The 21,107-nt window shown below is 46.6% G+C and overlaps 1 protein-coding gene across 13 annotated transcripts in view; it reads right to left on the bottom strand.

Moving 5' to 3' along the window:
- Cacna1b (calcium voltage-gated channel subunit alpha1 B) overlaps nucleotides 1–21,107 on the bottom strand; it is a 204,901-nt gene that overhangs the window by 6,759 nt on the left and 177,035 nt on the right. For 10 of the 13 annotated variants that reach the window (XM_063228634.1, XM_063228641.1, XM_063228663.1 and 7 more), the window contains 5 exons: nucleotides 18,279–18,375; nucleotides 15,521–15,629; nucleotides 2,600–2,707; nucleotides 1,930–2,042; nucleotides 969–1,096 (listed from right to left, as the gene is read on the bottom strand). In XM_063228634.1, the coding sequence (XP_063084704.1) occupies nucleotides 969–1,096; nucleotides 1,930–2,042; nucleotides 2,600–2,707; nucleotides 15,521–15,629; nucleotides 18,279–18,375 (555 nt within the window). Of the gene's footprint in view, nucleotides 1–968; nucleotides 1,097–1,929; nucleotides 2,043–2,599; nucleotides 2,708–15,520; nucleotides 15,630–18,278; nucleotides 18,376–19,824; nucleotides 19,922–21,107 lie in introns of all 13 variants that reach the window. The other 3 variants (XM_063228637.1, XM_063228698.1, XM_063228692.1) reach the window with 2 other exon arrangements.

The raw sequence follows: 21,107 nt of genomic DNA, 5'->3' as shown, positions 1-21,107 counted from the left end.
AAAAAGGAGAGTATGGGGCTCTGAGTGGCCAGGCCCACCTAGATATGGGGTGGAGCTTTCCAGCAGCCTTCACAGGCCAAGTTCTTTTGCCCTACCCACTGCAGCCTGCAGGACCTGGCTGCTATATACTCCTTTATAGGCAAAAGTAGGGGCCTGGACAGGGTCTGTCATTCGCAGAACCCACAGAAGGTGGGGGAGCCTACTGGAGGCAATGACGAGTGGCTTGTCTACCTCATGGCCAGGAACCCATTGTTTAGGAAGGCTGTGGAGCCCGGCTGCCCAAAGTCCTCCACCATCCTGAATAAGAAAGGGTGATCACTGTTTTATGCCTTTTGTGTTGAGTAGCTTGTTACCAAGAAATCTTGTGACACAGGTTAAGTAATACAAAAGGACCTAAACAATTTGTCTACACAATGCAACAAGTCCTCACAAATCAATACCAAAATGGGGATCTGGCAAAAGCTGCATCAGGGAAACCAGAAAGAGCAGCACACCCACAGATGACAAACAGGACCGAGTATGGGTTTGAGGTGGAAACACACACTTTCTAAAAGGTCTTCAGGCACCAGAGGCCAGCAACAGAGCAGAGCCTAGGAGTGACAGGTACTCAGACATCAGCACCTGTGGGATGGCAACCTGTGGAACCAGACAGATCTGCACCCAGTGCTGGATCACCCAGACAATCTGACAAGTGGAAAGCCACTTACTTCCAGGTAGCAGGTAAGAAGAGAGATGTTTAGCTGTACCCAGTGATGAAGGTCACAGGGCAATGTGGAGCCCTGGATCTAAAACAGGCCAAAGAGCTCTGTACCCAAGAGGTTGTTAAAGCACTAGACAGGCCACCTCAGTTTCCCCAAGGCCTGAACCAGAGGCCAGGGGAAGAAAGGGTATCATGGCAAGGCAAGAGCGTCTGCTCTCTCAGCCCATGGCTCAAAACCCTCCCAGGTCTGCCCATACCCAGCACTTACACAGCCCCACCATTGCTAAGAGAGGTGGTACTCTTCTGCCGAAGGAAAACCCGAGCTCCTCGGAGCACAGCCGGCTGTGTCTGCTCCAGGGTAGCCTTCAGAGGATGGAACAGGGACACAGGGCCCATCTGTGAAAGGGCACAGGAAGAAGAAGAGGTCAGAGGGGCCAAGCCGGGGGAACCTGCAAGGTGGTGTTGGCAGACTCGTGACATGTGATAGACACCAGTTTCCCTCAAAGCACAGTTCAGAGTTCAATGTCCTGTGGCAAGGGGCCCCTCACTTTTTCCACTCTACCCTATCCCCAAATATAAACATGTGACCTTAACAGTGAGGCAGATCAGAGGGCTCCCTAAGTATCTCTGGCCCTGCTCTGTGACTTCAGGAAAGCAAGTCATTCTCAGAGCCTGTTTCCCTCCCATTTGGGATTGGATAGATTACAGATGACAGAACAGTCTCATCTCAGCACAGATGTAGAATGACTGCTGTCTGGAGCTTTTGGAAGAGCAGAACTGGATTTTGGGGGCCAAGAACTTTAGATAGAACCTCCCTGTGGTAACTAAAGACAAGACTATGATGGCCCCTAGAAGGCAGACCCCAAACCTCCTGAGCCCTGAGCAGAGCCAACAGGACCCCAAGCCCATCAATGTGTTTTTATGGTACCTAACTGTAGAGACCTTTTCACTTGCCAAACATCCTCCTGAGACATTTTTATCTTCCTCCATCTTCCGCCTATCTATCACTGAAGAGCAGTGTTCTTCAGTGCCTCTGTTCTTAGACTTGCTCTCTTCTTGTCCCTAAATACTAGTCCTCTAGCTCATGGGCTCCCCAGCACCACCATACAACCAGTTAATGGGGTGGAACTTTGGCCAATGCACCCTCTGCAAGTGTGGTTTAGGTCTCCGAAGGCTGCCAGGGTCTCCAAGGCATGTGGGTTACTTCTTGGGAATCCTGGAGTCCGTACCTGGGACAGGCCTCCCGGAGCTTGGTGAATCTGATCTCGGGTGGTTTTGTTCTGCTTGTAAAAGTCAAATATCATCAGGGCTGCATAGACTTTTCCCACTGTCATCTCATCAGCTAAAAAGAATAGGTGGAGAGAGGATTCAGAGGTAATGATATGGAGGAAAAGCAGAAAAGCCACCAAAACTGTGGGTGGAGTAGGTTAGAGACAGCCTCCTCTCCCTCACCCCACCATGTGGAATCTGGAGATGCTCTGGGTTGAGGGGCTCTTGGGCAGAGCCAGGAGCTCCACCACAGCTTGGCCCCATGACCTATCCAGGTACTGCACTCAGATCAGTTCTGGCTCATCTCAAGATCCCTGTGCAGGACTGACATGCCCAACCTTACTTCAGAAGGAGCCCTTGGAGTTACGTTCCACTTCTTCCAGTTCCTAACTAGAATTCCTTCCCAGATTCCTTTGGATGTTTTAAAACTTTCCCTGTACTAATAGGACCTCAGACCACCACCCACAGCCTCTGGGACACCCAGGGTCCCTGTAGGGATGGGCCAACATCTCCAAGACTAGTATCCCTACCCTTTACCTCTGCCTGCCTCCAGCCTCTCCCCTTGTCTCTGGGTCGGGGGACAATGAAGGGAAGGTACCATTAGAGGGTATTTCTTGTCCTTCCACTTACGCTTATGAGGTGGTACCAGTAAGTCCAGAGTCTTCTGGGGCAGATTGGCCCACACAGAGGCGATCTCCTTCCTCAGCTCTGCATCGCACTGGTGCTGCTTCGTCCCAGCTGGGAAGGACAATGGAGGAAGGGAAGACAGATATTAGGAGCAATTCTGCAGCCCTTCATTTGGAATTGAGGAACTGGGACAGGTGTGGGGAGGGCGGTACAATGCTGTAAGAAAGGTCTTGTGGAAAGGACACTGTTGTGAAGGCAGAGCAGAACCTACAGAAAACATTCAACTGGGGGCTGGAGATTTAGCTCAAGTAGGTTAGAGACAGCCTCCTCTCTCTTACCCCGTAAGCGCCTGCTTGGCAAGCACAAGGTCATGAGTTTGATCCCTGGTTTCACCAAAAAATAAAATAAAATGAAAAGAGAACATTCAACTGGCATGTGCTTGCATGAGTGCTAAGTGTAGCTGGGGTGTGGTGGTTGGAATCCAGAAGGCATGTGGTAGCATTCCAGTCATTCACATTCATTCAACGATATTTACTGATCACCTAGTAGATGTCAGGTAGAGTTTTAGGTGATGGAACAAAAACTTGTGCTGTATTTGTGCTGTATTCTTTAATACAAGCACAAAGAAAAAAAATGTGTTGTGAAAAATGCCAAAGACAGGAAAAACAAAGGGAGGAAGTCTCAAGGTGACTCTATTTTAGACAAAGTGGTTTGAAAGATTCTGACACGAGAGGGGAACATATGTGAGACACAGGGCAGAAAGGGACCAGCAGTGCAAAGGTGTGTCCCACTGGGCCAGGAAGGCAGTGTAGGGACAAAGGGTAGGGGGAAGGCAAGAGACTCCTAGGACAGGAAACCAGTGGGAAAAGATAACCTGAATTAACTTTCCCTAACACCAAGTTTATTAAGGCGCAATTCACATAAATAAAATTTACCCTTTTTCACCATGCTACTGTATGAACTCTGATAAATGTGTTCAGCACCCTAATGAAAAGTGGAATGGCTGCACCCCCAGGTCCCCTAAGTCCTCATGAGTCAGTACCCCAGTTCAGCAGTTACCATTGTTTCTGCAGGTTTGTACACTACAGGATGCCGTGCAAACATCATCATATCACACATTGGGGTGAGTCTGCAATGTGCTCTGGTTAGCAGGTCAGCCTTTTTTATTGCAAAGTACTATTTTATCATATTGATGTGTAGGTTTTAATGGACACAAGTTATTGACAGATTTGGGTAATTATAAATAAAGCCACAAACATTTGCATGTGGGTTTTTTTGTGTGGGTGTATTTGCTTTCACTTCCTAAGTGGGAAGGCCAGACCATATAAGTAACTGTAAACTTTTTGACACAAGAAGCATGCCTTTTTGTATTTCCACCAGGAACATATAATAATTCCAATTACTTTGCTTAATACTGTTATTTAAAAAGTATTCTATGCTGGGCGTGGTGACACATGCTTGTAATCCCAGCACCTGGCAGGCTGAGGCAGGAGGATTGTTGCAAATTCAAAACCAGTCTGGGATACAAAGTAAGCTCCAGGCCAGTCTAAACTGCATAGTGAGACCTTGTCTTAAAAAAAAAAGCCATACCAAAAAAAGTATTTTAGCCATTATAATGGCAAGTGGTATTATCTTGTTTTATTGTGGAGTTCTCTAATGACTAATCATATTAAGAATCTTTACATATATTTATCTACTTTTATAGCTTCTTTGGTGATGCGTGAAAGGTTCTTGCCTTAGTAGAACAGCGGTGGTGGAAGGCCAAAGCAGGACCACCTACCACTGCCTGCTTCTTCCTCAGCCTTAATTGTAACTCTCCTTCCTGTTTGCACATGAAGAAAATTCCAATAAGTTCCTCGTGCCTCATCGATGCCCGCCCTAAGTGCCACTCCTAGTAAGAGGTTATATGTTCCGGCCAGAGAAAGTCAGGCCCCCGGCCATCATGGACTTCTCTCCACACCCTGGGAATAAAGGCTATTTTTACTTTATATTCCCTCTCTCATGGCGCCAAAAACTCTTTCATAATGGTGCCTGTGTAAGTCAGATGGCAGAGTGAGTGGCTCCTGGGAATCCCTGCCTATGATCCACCTTTTTCTTCCTCTGGGACTGTTTGCTTGCTGCTACTAATCTGCATGTAACAGCAACCTTCCTCACTCCACACCGGTAAGCTGCCATCCATCTGGGGCTTTCTGTTTCTGTTCCTTAGCAAGCTTGTGACAGAAAACCCACCGTGCTGTCCCTGAACAGGGATACCAGTTTTCACATTCCTTAGGCCATATGGCTTGAGGCAAAACTGCTATTTTTGTTCCCTGAGACCTCACCCCGCACTCTTCCAGTGACCAGCCAAGGAGAACGGGTGTTGGGATTTTCCGCATCACACTTTGATCTCTTTCGTTAAGTGTGACCCAGAACAGCTTCCACTTTCCTTAGGGGGAGCTAAAGCTCTTACTTCCCTAAGTGCAGTAGTTCTCTCAGCTCACTTATAATTCGGTCATGGGGTCTACTTCCTGTCCCCCAAAAAACACACCTCTGGCATGTCTGGTTCATAACCTTGGTACTATTGGCCTCTAAAAGGCTATAAAAACCAAAAAGCTGATCTTTTATTTATGCTTTTGTCACAATGGTGGCAAGTTGGCAGAAACCCTTCATCTTTAGGCCTTTTTCACTTTAAGGACATGTCTTTCTCTTGCTCTGTCTTCTATGATGGCCCAAATACTTCTGGCTTACTGTGCTCCACCAGGATCTCTCCCTCTCTGCCCACTGGACCCCTTTAGATGATGTGTCTCCTGTCTTTACGGCTCCTCCCCTGTATCTCTCATAGCAAACCCTGCCTTCTCAGGCAGTGGTTTCTTTGCCCCCTGCACCATCCTTTCCCCATTCCTCACCCACGTCGGCCTCTAATCTTTCCCTTAGCATCTCTCCCCAGTCTCCAACTTCTCAATCCCCCCCACCCAAACCATCTGTTCCATCTGAGGGTTCTTCGTCCCCTTCCCCCGCATCGCCATTTTCCCCACCAGTCTCATGCATTCCAGCCTCCTGGCAGGCCACGTGGTTGTCTGCCGCCATCTTGCTGCTGCTCACATATAGAAGAGCCACCATCTTGCAGCCCTCTGCCACATGGCAGGGTGCCACCATCTTGCAATGGGTCTCAGGGTCAATGGCCACCCACAGCTGCTGCTGTGATCAGCAGCAGCTATCCGGCTGTGGGTCACATGATGACCAGCCACCATTTGCGCCCCTCAGTGTGCTACCAGCAGCAGCTAGGCTGTGTGGGTCACATGGTGACCCACCAACAGCCTGCATTTCCTTATTGCATGGTGACGAGCAGCTGTTTTATAGTCAGTCATCGGGTAATTGCCCACACACACAGTTGGCCACTCAGTGGCCACAGCCTTCTCAGCCTCAGTCTCTACTCCTGCTTCAGCAACAGGCTGGCCCTTGTTCCTGGCACCTGAATTAGGTGATAGTCACGTTCTGTTTTGCTGTCTGACCTATCTCAGATTAGCCATAAATTAAGTTCCTTTTCTGGTATTCTTATTTTGAGATCTCTATTAATTGATCTACAAAAAGGTTCACACTAGTCTATTTATTATAGTTCTATTTATGATAGTTCAAATTGGCCAAATATATTTGAGTACATTCTGATTTTATAACATGACTGTCACTCTAATCTGTTGTGTTTGTCCATTTGCCTGCTCTGCAAACAGCTATTTCTTTTTATTTGAGCTCAACAATCTCTTCTTCCTTTTTTACGTTTTTAGATCATTTAATCAAGGTTTATTTGGGTTATAAATTTAAAAAACATGCTTCCACCTATGTTACCAGCCAGTCAAAATGATGCTAAAATTGGTTAAACAAAATCCTTTGGAGTGAGACATTGGACAGGACTTCAATTGATAAACAAGAAAGTGGCCACCTGGTAACTTCAACCAGTTCTTGTTCATTATTTGGAGGCCCCAATATTCTCCATAGCCTTATCGGAGACATCTCAACTAAAGTTCATATAACTAAGACAATTCATTGCTGCTGATCTGATGGTATATTCATGCCTTCAAATATAAAATTGGGATTGTTTATGATGACAAGTGTTTTCTTTCAGATCCACATAGCTGCCTTTTTCTTGTGTTCCAGCCTAGAGATTTAGATCAGACCAACATGAGGTGACCAGTCAAATAATAATTTTTAAACAAAAATTTATGAAATGTATTATGTTACACTTGGAGATGCTTAGTGAGCGGTCCAAACAATGTCACAAATTTCTTCAAATGTTAAAACACCCGGTCTGACCGACTGCAGCCCTTCCAAAGGGAGACCCAACAGTGTCTCCTGAGATCCATCCCATGTTGGAACTTAGGACTCTGGGAAGCCAAGCAAGCACCTCCCCTCCCTGGTAAGTGGTGGTGGTCTGGCCGACTGCAGCCCTTCCAGGGGGAGAACCAGCAGTGTCTCCTGAGATCCACACCATGTTGGAACTTAGGACTCTGGGAAGCCAAGCAAGCACCTCCCCTCACTGGTAAGCAGTGGTGGTCTGGCCGACAGCAGCCCTTCCAGGGGGAGAACTAGCAGCAGCTCCTGAGATCTGCACCATGTTGGAACTGAGGACGCTGTGAAAACAAATGACCATCCTGCCTCCCTGCTAAGCAATAGTGAACCTACTGCTACATGGCCTAGAGTCAAATATCCCACTTCCCCTAGCCTCCTTCTCCCCCACCCCCCGCCCATTAGCAAATGGGAACCAGAAATCCGAGCATCTCCTGGGAGGTTGACCATAGCAAATAAGGGGGACTTCCTTCTACCATTTCTTTGAAGGCAAATATTTTTATTACTGTTTTGCTCTTTTCTGATTAATGGTACTGCTCTATTCAATATTGTTTTGATAAGTTCTATAGTGTTCTATATTTCACCTCATTTTGATATATATGATTAAAAGAACAACTATTATTAAGATAACAAAATATACTGTAATACCTATGACTGTTATCCCGGTAACCTGCTGTGAAGTTCTGTACCAATTTCACTGTACAATCTTAGTTGGCTTTATTCTGACTTGTTCTGTTGTATACTTTCAAAATAAAATTTAAAAAATAAAAAATAAAAAAAATGTTAAAACACCCATCGTTAATAGAAAATAATAGATCCATTTAAGGTTCTATGCCTCTACTACACTGAACTGTTACCAATCTTCTGGCTGTTCAACAACTAAAACCTAAGGGATAATTATAAATTCCTTTTGCTGGCATCCACCAGATCTTTTCCAAAAAGGGTTATATGATGCATATTGGGGCCATAATTAACTATACTCAACTGCCGTTAAATGACACTACAGCTGATCTCTCTCCTAAAAAAAAAAGTTAAGATTAATAAAACAGGCCATATTCCAAAAATCAGATAGCATTAGACATTCTAACAGCACTGGAGGTACTTATACAACTGTAAAACCTAAATGTGTGTACTGACAAATGAATGACATGTCAGTTTCTAAAACTCCCTGGACCTTATCCTTATCCTCTTTATGGAAAGCCATTACTAAAATTATACTCATAAATACTTTGTTGATTCTATTACTTGACTCCTGCATACTTGATTATTTGCTTTTGTCTTCTTTAGACTTAAAGCTGTACACCTACCCAATACAAAAACCAGATGTCTTGTGACTGTGGAGAAGACAGCTACCTTGCACTTTGGGCCAGATCCCAAGACAAAAGGCTAAACTTAGTCCTCAAACTGCACAAGGGGACCTTCTTAATATGGCTTTTCATGTTTTCAACAACAGAGATAAAAATCAAAAGAAAAAATAACAATCATTTTTTAGCAGTGACACTTAAGAGCTCTGAGATAGGTAAACTGAGACAAGGTAGAGCTGCCCAAGCCCCTCCCAGAACATGCTTCAAGTGCAATAAAAAAGGACATTGAGCAAGAGAATGTCCCAATCTTGGCATTCCCTTGGGGCCTTGCCCCTATTACAATCTCCAAGGCCATTGGAAGAATGACTGTCCCAGCCACCAGAGAGCAGGTAACCCATCCTCTAACTCCTTGCCCTCACAGGAGATCTCATCACCACTAGATTCATCGCTGACTGATCTACTTGGATTTGCTGAAGATTAATGGGACTCAGGGTTCATAGCCCTCCATTAAGGTATCCTTCTCAGAGCCCCCAAGTCCCACTGGAGGTCTCAGATAAGACATTCCCTGTTCTTGTGGACATAGAAGCCATGTATAGTGCTCTTCCTGAGTTTTCAGGCCACTATATTAAGTCCTCAGTCTCTGTAGTGGGTGTTGACAGCCAACCTATGCAGCCTTTACAGACAGAACCTACTCCATGCAGGTTCCAGACTCTCTACGTTATCCATAGCTTCCTAGCAATTTCAACATGTCCCACTCCCTCTTTTAGGTAGAGATCTTCAAAAGCTTAACTTCTCCTTTATCCTCTCCCTTCCCCCAACTCTCTGTCCTCCAGATACCCTCACAGTGCACCACCACAAAGCCATCCCCTCCCCTCCCTTCTTCTCTGGTTGACCCCATAGTTTGAGATACCTTCAGTCCCAACTGTACTACCCATGCCATATTTTAATTCATCTCAGGGATCCTTCAATTTTTCCTTGCATTCCCCAATAACCCATAGCTCCCAAACATTTATGAGGACTTAAACCTATAAACAAGTGCCTTTTAGACAATGGTTTTCTTAAACCTATCCATTCACCCTATAACACTCCTATTCTCCTGGTATTCAAGCCTGATGGGTCTTCTTGTCTAGTGCAGGACCTTGCACTAAACAGGACCTTGGAGTAATCAATAATGTCATTACCCCAATCCACCCAGTGGTGCCAAACCCTTATACTATGCTCTCTCATATCCCTCCCTCCACCACTCACTTTACAGTTGTAGATCTTAAAAATGCCTTTTTTATTCCTTTGTGTTTATGCAGACTAACCCAGGCACTCTGAAGTCTCAACAACTTGCACCTGTCATCTCGATAGTAAAACCTCTCCTCAGGGACATATAGCATCCCCTTCCTTTCCTATTCATCAATTTCATGAACACACACCTGGTCAGGACTGGCAGGTAGATTTTACACACATGCTCTGCCACAAATCTCTCAAAAACTTCTCACCTTTGTTTGTACTTTTTCAGGATGGATAAAAGCCTTTCCCACCACCAGGGAGACTTCACCAGGGAGATTTAGTTACTAAAGTCCTATTACAGAAAATCATCCCAAGGACTACAACTAAAATAGAGTGGCCCCTACGCAGTCTTCCTCAGAACTTCCACGGTGGTCAAGGTTGCTGGACTGCCATCCTGGTTCCACATCACTTAAGCTAAGTGGTGCCCTCCTAACCCTAACTCCCCTGACCCTACACATTCTGGGAGGTCATCTCATCTTCTATCTCCCACCCTTCTCCATCTCACCAAGGCCTCACAGCCACAACACTCAGGCTAAGTCATGTTTTGTTATCCAGTTTGGTTCCTAATTCCTTATAGTCTATTAATTATTTTTTACAGCAGGACTCTTGATGGTCTTTCCTAAAGACTCCCACATCATGTGTAAAATCATCTTCGTGTTGCTCTTTGTAACAACTGTCTTAGTTCTCTCTACCCTCAGCTGTTTAGTTAAACATGAGATCCTTGTGGGCCTAGGCTCTTTGCTCCCTTGTAGTGACACAGCCATGGCCCTCCCCTCCTCTACTCTGTAATTTCCCAAATATGATTCAATCAAGCCTTGTATTTCTCATGCCTCTTACTCTTTCCAGCTCAACTACTGGACCAGAGACAAGCCCTACCTACCTACACTTTTAACTTTTACTCTTTCAGATAAAAAAAAATTGCCTCTCGTAACTTCACTCCTCCTAACCCTACACATATTTTTTCAGAATTCTACCTCACTGTGGTCCTGATGGAACGGCATATTTAAATCAAAGACATCTTTCCTTCTCCTTTTCTGGACCCTTAAATATGATAGTGGTCTGCCTTCTCATAGCACCTTGTCTCTTTGTTTTTCCAGTCTAAGATGCAGGCATTTACCAATGATAAAGTTGTCCTGGCTAAAACACCTGGTATCAGTTTCTGCATGGGAATCAACCATCATCCTGTCAACCTTCCTAAACCCCAATACAGCGTCCCGTATTGAGTAAGAGAGACTTCGCCCTTTTCCTAACAATAAAGACATGAGAATGAAAGGTTCTTGCCCTAGAGTAAATTACTGTAGGGTTATGGCGGTGGTCTAATGTGGCAGAAGGCCAAAGTAGGACCACCTACCACTTCCTGCTTCTTCCTCAGCCTTAACTGCAACTTCCCTTCCTGTTTGCACGTAAAGAAAACTCCAATCAGTTCCTTGCACCTCATCAGTGCCCAGCCTAAGTGCCACCCGTGATCAGAGGTTATATGTGTATCCCATGCCCCACGTTCTGGCCAAAGAAAGCCAGACCACTAGTGGTCATGGACTTCTTTCCACATCTTTGGAATAAAGGCTATTTTTACTTTACATTCTCTCTTTTATCGCCCCGAAAACTCTTTCAATGTGCATTCAAGTCTTTTTTGACATTTTCATTGAGTTTTCCATTTTTCATATGTGAGTGTGTTGGGGAAAAAAATCCCATGCACTATGCATGCCGAGGATGCTTTCTACCATAGAGTTACACTCGCAGCTTTTTTTAATTTTTTGACAAAGGGACTACATTGCCCAGATTGGTCTCCAACTTGCAATCCTCCTACTTCAGTCTCTTAAAGCTAAAACTACAGGAATGTGCCCCATATCACTCAAAATTTTAATTTTAATGAGGTTTAGCTTATCAATTTATGGTTCATGCATTATGTACCTTAAGAAATCTTTACCCAACCTAAAGTTGCCAAAATTTTTCTTCTGTATTTTATTCTAAAAGTTTTACATTTCAGATTTTACATGTATGTCTATGATCTACTGCAAGTTAAGTTCGGTAGAAGGTGAAAGTGTAATGCATCCTATGTGTTTAACTGTGTTCCTCCAAAATTCATATTCAGAAGCCCTGACCACCACTGTGCCTACAAAAAAATAATTAATATTGAATGAGTTCATGAAGGTGGGTTCTGCTCCAGAGGATGTGTCCTTATAAGAAAACACCAGAAATCTCTCAAGTATGCTTTCACCTGTACACATAGAGAAAAGGCCATGAAACAGCAAAGCAAAAAGAGCTGTTTACCACCCAAATAGAGAGGCCTCACAATATAATCGATCTGCCAACACATTCCTTTTGGACATCAACCTCCAGAACGGTAAGAAATAAATTTCTGTTATTTAAAGCAATCAGTCTTTGGTATTTTGTGCTAGCAGCCTGAGTAAGTAAGGTAGCTTGAGTCAAGAATTTTTTCCTTTTTCCATATGGTTGTTTAAATTTTTCAAGCACTATTTGCTAGCAATGATGATCTTTTCGCTATTAACTGTCTTCACATTTTTGTTGAAAACCATTTGAGCACACGATACACATCTCTACTCTATTCCACTGTTCTAATATCTGTATCCTGCCACTTATACCTTGACCAAGGTAGCTTTTGAACTTTGCTCTTGAAAACTATCCTCTTGGTTCTTCTGCTTTTCTACATAAATTTTAGGATTGATTTCTAAATTACTGCCAAAGGATTGGATTACCAATCCAAAGGACCCAAAGGACCCGAAGGATCCAAAGGATTGGAATACCATTAATTTTAATGGTCGATATGAGGAGACCTGATGTCTTTCCAATGTTAAGTCTTTACACCCATGAATATGCTCTGGAATGCTCAATTTATTTAGTTAGTTGTTTGTTTGTTTGTTTGTTTGGACACAGGGTCTCATCATGCAGCCAAGGATGGCCCAGATTGGATCCTCCAGCCTCCGATTCCCAAGTGCTGAGACTGCAGGCGTGCACCACCATGCATGATTGCTCAATTTATGTAGGTCTTGGTTCCTGTTATGAATGTTTTGAAATTTGTAACATACATATCTTGCATAGGCATTTTTCAGTTATCCAGCAGAAACAGAAATGTTTTCAGAAACAGAAGTGTTTCGTGGCTATGATGCCATTTTAATGGAACTTTTGCTTCCACTCTAATTATTCATTGTTAGTACACAGAAATCTAACTTTTTGTACACTTACTTATTAGTTTCAGTAACTTTTAAAATATACTTTTGGGCTCCTTTACATAGTAATCATTTTGATTTGCACAGAGGTATTTCCATTTTCTGTTGTCACCACGTCTTGCCTTGGGACCTTGAGTGCTACACTGAACGTGGTGGTAACAGTAGCTTTTTCTGGCTCCTGATCATGGCCTTTCTTTGTCAGACTTGACATTTGCTGTACTTTTCTGCTGTAGAGGAAGTTTCCTTTAATTCCTAGTTTAGATCCACTTAATCATGCACACATGCTGAATTTTGTCAAATGCTTTTTCTACTAAGACATCGTATAGGTTCTATTACTTAATGTGGAAAATTTAAATGGAGTTTCACTGAATCCTCTTTGAATTCCTGTACCATCATGTATTATCTTTGATGTACTGCTAGACTCAGTTTGCTAAAATTGTGTTGAAATTTTTTATCTATATTTATGAGGCATATGGTTCTATAGTTTTATTTTCTGGTCATATCTTTGTCTCGTTTTTGTATCAGAGTAAAGCTCATATAAAGTAGGTTAGAAATGCTGTTGTTGGGGACCACAAGTTCACAATGGCTAATTCTGCATCCTTCCCTGAGGGATAAAATGGAAGCTGGGGATTAAGGAACCACCCAATTTAGATTTCCCATTAATTCTTTAAGGATGGGCAGTCCTCTCCCACCTACTAAAACTAAAACTAAAACCACTAAGTCTAAAAACACTCCAGGATGAGATCCTTCTTAGTATATCATCTCTGCCCTCTTGGAGTCATCCCTAGATTATACTTGCCTGCCATGACATAGGCCTCTGAGTTTTTCACCGATTTTGAATCTTTCACTAGCCCAGCCTGTCACTGTATACACTCAATAAATAGTGGCTGTCTTGGAGTGTTACTCTATTGGTCCATCTGGTGGCAATGACTTCTCAGTCATTCATCACGTATTACTAAATTTGTCTGTTTCTTATTTTATCCTGTCGCTGTATTCTTAACACAATCACAGCTCTTGGCCAGGTTCTAGATACTCTTATCTTTTTCTATTTTCTGTAAATTTTACAGCATTGACATTATTTCTTCATCAAATGTTTTAAAAGACTTCCCCAATGAAACCATCTCAGCCTGGAATCATACTTATTGGAAGGTTATTCACTATTAGTTTATCTAACACATACAATATTCCCGAGCTTTTGTATATGTGTTTGTGTGTGTGCATGTGTTTGTGTGGTACTAGGCCTTCACAGTGAGCTACATCCCCAGGTCTTTCAATTTTTTATTGTGAGACAAGTTCTTGTTAAATTGCTAAATTGTTCAGACTGGGCTCAAACTTGCTACCCTCCTGCTGTAATCACCCAGAGTGAAGGAATTACAGGTGTGTGCCAGCATACCTGGCTCTTGAAAGAGCCTGACAGTTTGTTTTTTTAAGGAATTTTTCCTTTCATGTAAGCTGCTGAACTGACCCACATAACACTGATAATTCTCCCTTCACGTTCTTTTACTGTCAACAGGATCTGCAGTGACATTCCCTCTTTTGTTCCTTACATTGATCACGTGCACATTGCTCTTCTTGATCAGTCTCGTCTTCCAGTTTCTAACCTGCTCATTCTTCAGGCAAACTGAGAGAGGTGAAGGCGGACACAGATCAGACCAAAGGCTGCCACAGCAGTGCGGGACAAGCTGACAAACTCGGGCCACAAAGTGGAAGTGGGTTAAGGTAGAAGTCAGTACACATTTTGGATATATTTTGGAGACAGAGTCAGAAGATATGAGAAGAGATCAGATGTGACTCAACAGAAAGATAAGGATAAAGAGGCAGTAAGAATGACTCCAAAGTTGTAGCTTGAGCAGTGAGAGGAACAAAGTTGCACTTGAAGATTCTAGGACAGATACGGGACCAGGTGGAGCTGAGGTCCAGGAAAATCAACTGTGCAATGTTGAGTGTCCCTCAGGAAAACAAGAATAACTTGCAGGATGTTTGAGTTTGGGCTAAAATTACTAAGACTGGTATTCATGACACTCACAAGGAACAAGTGAGATGGTAAAGGATTGAGCAGGGATGGAAAAGAGGACTTTCTGAGCACAATCCAGAGTGAAGAGGTAGAGAAACCACAAAGAGACACACAAAAGGGCTCATATAGAAGAGAATAAGGACTGAGAAGGGCTGTATGACAAGGACTGAGGATTGACCTTCAGGTTTGGTGATCCGGAACAACAGGTCAGCAAAGGTTGGCCACAACCCAAGTGGAGACCAAAAGGAGAATTAGACAGCAGAGACCAGTCCTGCTGGGAGCTGGTTGCTATGACAGGAGAAAGAAAAACAAGGAAATCAATAGAAGGGAGAGAAAAGAAATCTTTGAAGAAATCAGTGGTGCATTCACATACTGATGTGACACAGAAAAGAGAAAAACCAACAATGGGAAAAAACAGAGAACAGAACTGCGGGAAGGTCCAGGGAGACAGTGAGAAGAGGCCCTGGTTGCAGAATGAACACAGACAGATGCAAGGGAAAGCAAAAGGCAGCAGGTCCCCTCTGTGGCTCCCATTTTCTCTCTAAAGGGGAGGAAAGACATAGGGACCATAACTAGGCACAGCTCCTCATGGGCATGGGCTGGGCCAAGTCCTGGTTCCACCACTAGCTGGTTCTGAGCAGGTTATCCATTTCCCTGTACCTCAGTTTCCCATTTGAATACAAGTTATGATGGTGTTAACACAGAGGCATTACTTGGGGATAAAGCCAGTACCTGATAGAGCAGGTCCTTTGTGCAGCTGTCCCTCCAGACAGAATAACCTGTCACCCTGCTCCCTGTACATGGAGACTGCCTCACTCACCTGGCGCCAGCTTGATCTCCAGTGCTGTCCTAATAAGAGCCATCAGTGTGGAGGTGAAGTGCACTGTCATATCCTCATTGGAGATGGGCATGTTCATACGAACCAGGCGCTGGAAACAAGGACAAGTGGGTAAGGTCTAGGTGCACCAGAGTCACCCCCATCCCAGGGCTACCCAGTACTTCAGGCACCTGGGAGCTGGCTGGGCCACTTGAGGGTGGTCCCTGCAGGTGCCTGGGCCTAAGCGAGGTTAGGTGGAGAAGAGTTTTGCCAGCATTCACAATCACCCCTACTACCCTTCTTATCAGAGCTGAGGACTCTCCTGGCTGCAGAAAAAGCAGAAATCCAGGTAGTCTATAACACACGGAGTCAGGCCAGGAGCCTGGATCTCTCTGAAAGAACAGGGACATCCTCAGCCAGAGGGACTTCAGCCCCAGTCCACTGATGAAAACAAGGTAAAAAGGGAGGGTCCAAAGTAAAGCCCACATGCATGAGGGCAGGCCTCAGTTCCAAGGGTCTTCCCACCTCCTCTCTACCTGCAGCTGGGTCATCTGGACAAGGGTAGCAGCAAGTCTCACCCTGAGGCCCAGTCCCCAGAGAGTACCCTGCAAGGAGATGCCCTAGCTTTACCTCAGGCCCAGTTAACTATATTTGCTCCTCACCACCCAACCAGGGGGCCAGAACACATTCTTGATGCCACTCAAAAGCAAAGACCAACTCAGCTCAAGGCAGCAAGAGAAGCCTTAGAGACCAGCTTCTTCAAGTAGGAATGAACGAATGCCAAGGTGACTTCACAGGCCCTCCGGGTTTGCCAACAGCTATGTGAGGGTTTGTGAGCTCCTGCTTCTTTCTCCTCCCCTTCAGGTAGCCAGCCCTCTTTGTTCTCTTTGGTTTTCAGAAATGGACAGCTGGATGAATAGGGGTCTGCATCACATTCTTCCAAACTGAGCCTGCAGCTGCCTAAAGCCTCAGGCTCTGAGAGTTCATAGGCCATCCAGTAGGAAATGAATCTAAGATGCTTATCTAGGTACACAGTCCCAGGAACATTCTTCACAGGACAGAGCTAGAGAGAGTAGCCTCTCCTTGGGACCTGGTCCTATGGCAGGGCAAGCTCTCAGCTCCTCCCCTGGGGAGGGCGGAGAACAAATGTCAAGGGGACTTCACAGACCTTCACATAGCCCTGCCCACAGTACCCTGGTCTCAAATCCTGAGACTGAAGAGTGACAGTGAATGGGTTTTATGGGGGCTGAAGACATGAGCCAGACTCTATCCCTTGAATGCTGGCAAAGCCCCACTTGGCACATCCAATCACAGTGCCAGGATCCCACATACACGTGCTGCACATCAAGAGAAACCTGCTTCCCAGAGCATGGAGTCCCTGCAGGCCAGCACCAATAGCAGTGTAAGATGGAAGAATTCCTCTCCCAAGGAGAGGACTGGGGATGGGGTGAACAAGGAGCAAGCAGGTAGTCTCTAGGGGGAGAGCTCTGTCCAGGGCACTCTTGAGGCTGCCCTTACCAGGGTTCCCATCACCTGCTCCAGGCCCCAATGGGCTAGGAGCTAAGATGCTGAGGGGCAAGGACAAGGCAAAGCTACAGTGTCTTCCATAGTGCTCTAGGTATCCCAGCTTGCCCAAGTCCTTTGTCCCTACCCTGCCCAGAACCTAGAGATTAGCAGGCGTGGTTGGAAGGGCCTCACCGCACTGCCTGCCCAGCCCAGTGTCAGTATGGACAGAGCTCTACCCTTTAGGACAGGTCTACAGCCTTGCATGCAAGTGCAACACACATGCGAGTATGGGCAGAGGAGGGGCCAAAGGAGACACCAGAGGCATCTCTGTGGCTGGGAGGAGCTGCACAACTCCATAGGCTGCACTGGATCAGGCGGCAATGACGTCGTACAGGGCACGAAGACTGGATGGGAGAGACCCAGTGCAGCCCTCTCAGATAGCTTGTTGGTGAGCAGTGGGAGCTAGCAGAGGGGACCAGGTGAGTGGAGTCCCTGGGGGCGGCACAGGCAGGTGAGCAGGTATGGAGCTGGAGCTGTGCACCCCTCTCACACTCCAGGATGGAGGCTGGAGGTATCCTGGCCTGCCTTTTCCATGCAGCCTAGCCTTCTGGAACTCTGGACCTGAGATTGTTCCTCTCCTGTAGCGGACTGGGAAACCTTGGGCAGGCTGGCAACACCTTCCCTCACAGCCTACTTTGTCAGTGCCACAGTGGCTCCTTCCCACAGCAGGCCAGGAAGTCTCTGCAGACTGCTGTCGGACACTAGCTCAACTCAGTGAGGTGTGTGTATGTCTGTGTATAGCACCAGAGCTTCTACAGGTCCCACCTGTCCTCAAAGGCTGGACCCTGGGCACCTTAGGACACAGGGCAGCAGGTAGCCCTGAACCCAGGACAAAACAATCTCTGTTAAGAAAATGGGTCTGTGCCATCTTTCCTGGAAAAAGAAGGGAAGGGGGGCAGGCTATGGCTCCATCTTCCAAGCCTGTCTGGGCTGTCAGGAGAGGGCACAGATGGGTATCAGGAGCCGCTGCAGAGGCCTCATAGCAGCAAAGTTCCCTCTGCCTAGGATGGGAGCAGAGACAGGCAGGGTGGAGGCGATGAACAATGAGGCAGCCAGGTGCAGACAGACAGCTGGGTGAGCCCTGCAAAAGCAGCAGCAGGGAGAGCCCAGGAGTGCCCTGCAGACGGGAGGAGGCCAGGGCAGCCCAGCCCCGCACAGACAGCTCTTGGGGCATGGGTACAGGGTCAGGGTCTACCTTGTATGCAACTCGAGCAGGGCATTTCTTCCCCAGCCCCAGAGGTGGGGACATGTGTTTCAGCATCTCAAACATGTCATTGTAACTGATGCGCCCACTGGAAACCCGTCCCAGACAGGCCCAGGCACAGTGGGTTGGTCCACAGGACGAGGCAGGCAGCAGAGGGACAGAGTGGGACAGGGGCGGGGAGGAAGCAGACAAGAAAACATATCTAGTTAATCCAAATGCTGGGTGACACCCCAAAATCAAGAGAGGTCAAATGAGGGGTTTCTCTGTTTGACTTGACCCCTGTGGCCCCCACCCCCGAGCCTCACCTCCTCACTTCAGCCCCACATAGGGCAGTGGGCGGGGGTGACGTCTGAGCTAATGAACATGGAGGGGGAGGAAGGGCTGCATCGGAGCGGCTTTGGGTTGTAAATTTCTGATTTTACTTTTAGAACCACAGATAAGGCCAAATCAGAAAAGAGCTGTTTTATCATAAGGGAAATGCTGGCTGATTGTGGAGATGGGGCTGTGGCTGAGACCACAGCAGCAACACCAGCTGTCTAAACAGTCAGATTTGCTTCCAAGTGAGAACAGAGGCTAAAGTGGAGAAAAGAAAACCAGAGAGGGATATTCAAAGCTCTAGAGCCAAACTTGACCACAGGGCAAGTCCTGCTCCAAGCCCAGAGACGCCCGAGGCGGCCAGGGCAGGGCTGCTGCTGGGGTCAGGGCTGGGAGGGAAGAGACTGCGGGGAGGGGAGGCGCTGGGCGGATGTGATCCTGGCCACTCTTGTGCTGCCTGACCACTCAGGTGCCCACCAACAGGCAAGGCAAGCCTCCTGTAGAAGCTGGAACCTCAGCTGGACACAGGAGGCACCTGGGAGCTGGTGGCAAGTCTTCCCCAGACTTGGGACCTTTCTTAGCTTTGAAAGCACTTTCCTGAGGGCTTGGAATCCCAGAGACACAGTAAGTTTAGGCTTGGTCTTTTCCTAGCAAGATCTGCCCAGAATCTGCCCTCCTCCCACAGTCTCAGACCAGAAAGCTCCTCTGTTGGGTAGAATGATCAGTCTAGAGGTGACATAAGACAGTTTGTCTTTGGGCCCCATTCACCTCTGTTCTCTCCTCCCTTAGGGATCTGAAAGCCTCTCTGACCAAGAGAGGCTCCTGGTTTACTTGTACCCACATTCCCCTTCTCTGGGCCTTGAACCTCTGGCCTATCAGCCTACCCACAAGAGCCTGTAGGAAAAAGTGGGTCAGATAGCTGCTTCTGTGGTACAGGTTGGACCTGGCTGGCCCCAAGCATCCACCAGACTGCTGGTCCTGACCAACACAACCCAGCCAGAAGTTCTGTGTGCTGTCTCTGAAGGCTGCCTGCCCCAGCCAGATGGAGGGTTTGGAGAGATTAGACAGGGAACCAAAGCATCTAGGAGGCCGGAGCGCGGGGCAGGGCAGGACAAGAGGAAAGAGGTGAGGTGCTGTCATTCCCAAACCAGGCAGGGAGTGTGTGCTGTGTTTGCGGTTCGGACAGGGAAGTATGTTGGATGGAGGCTCTGAAGTTGCAAACCTTGTAGGCCAACCTACGAGGGCAGTTCTTCCCTAAGCCAACGGGTGGCGCAATACAACGCAACAAACTGTACATATCCTTATAATGAATCCGGCAACTGGAAAGGAAATGTCACAGGTTATGGCAACAAAGGCACGACGGAGCCCAACCCACCCACCCACCCAGCCTGCAACGGGAAGATGCGGCCTCATAGTGGCAGTGAGGGGTACGGCTGGCCAGGGTGCTCTCTTTTCCTAGACTAGACTGCTAGAGCAGTCCAGGAGGTATGTTAAGCCAAGATGATTCCTAGAACCCAAGGCAGGCAGGCAACACTCCACACAGAACAGCTGTATGCTCCATAGAGCACGACATATTACTCTCACACTGGCCCCTGCAGAGTATCTACTCTGTACACACTACCCTGCCTGTCCTGGTCAGTCTGGCCTGGGCTTGCCCAGCTCTGTCAGTCCTCTTTCTCCTCTCCCAATGCCAGAGCCCTCTCCAAGTCTCCCTCTGACCCTGGCTCTCATGCATCTATCTCTCCACCACAGCCACAGAATTACATGTCCACTGCAGAGATGCCTCCTGACTGCCCCTATCTTTCACCCTGGAACCTGTTAATCCGCTAAAGACAATCTCCTCCCAGTACAGGCACTGATGCTTCTCTCTTCTACATTGTAGCCTCCCTCAGTTCAACTGACTTCAAGTTAGGTTGAATTTACTTCTGGAAAAGAGGGAAGAAAGAGGAAGCCCCACTTTGGCCTTACCTAAGGTGCTTGCTAACCTTGCTAGACCCTGGAGACTATTACCAAGAACAGGGGGCATAGGCACCCCTATTCACCAGACCTGTGAGATGGCACCAAACGAAAAGTGTGGGCCAATACTGTCACTCCCTGATTCAAAAACTGTCCATAAAACAAATTCAAAGCTCCTTTTTAAACACCACATCCGAAGGCCTGCCCCGTCCCTAGGACTTTTCCACCCCAGTCTGGCTTCTCCACCCCAGTCTGGCTTCTCCACCCCAGTCTGGTGCAGAATACCTGGACATTCCCTTGCCTTGCACCCACCCTAGCCTTCTCCAGGGCACCAACCACTTTGCCTCCTTGGGTTCAGCTCAGATGACACACAGTATTTCCCACCTCAGATATCCTAGCTTTGAGCTCTAGCCTCTGCCAACCTAGCTAAGTGTTTTGAGAGCATGTGCCTGCTTCACCTTGTCACCCTGGGCCCAGAACACAGCAGATGCTGAAAAAATGCCTACTGGACAAGTAGGTGAACATAAACTGAGCAGACAGACTGCTCTA

The sequence above is a fragment of the Cavia porcellus genome, unplaced genomic scaffold, assembly GCF_034190915.1.
Source record: "Cavia porcellus strain 051 isolate PalLab524CR breed Dunkin Hartley unplaced genomic scaffold, mCavPor4.1 scaffold_1, whole genome shotgun sequence".
NCBI classification, from domain to species: domain Eukaryota; kingdom Metazoa; phylum Chordata; class Mammalia; order Rodentia; family Caviidae; genus Cavia; species Cavia porcellus.
This window is presented reverse-complemented; position numbering and strand designations above follow the sequence as displayed.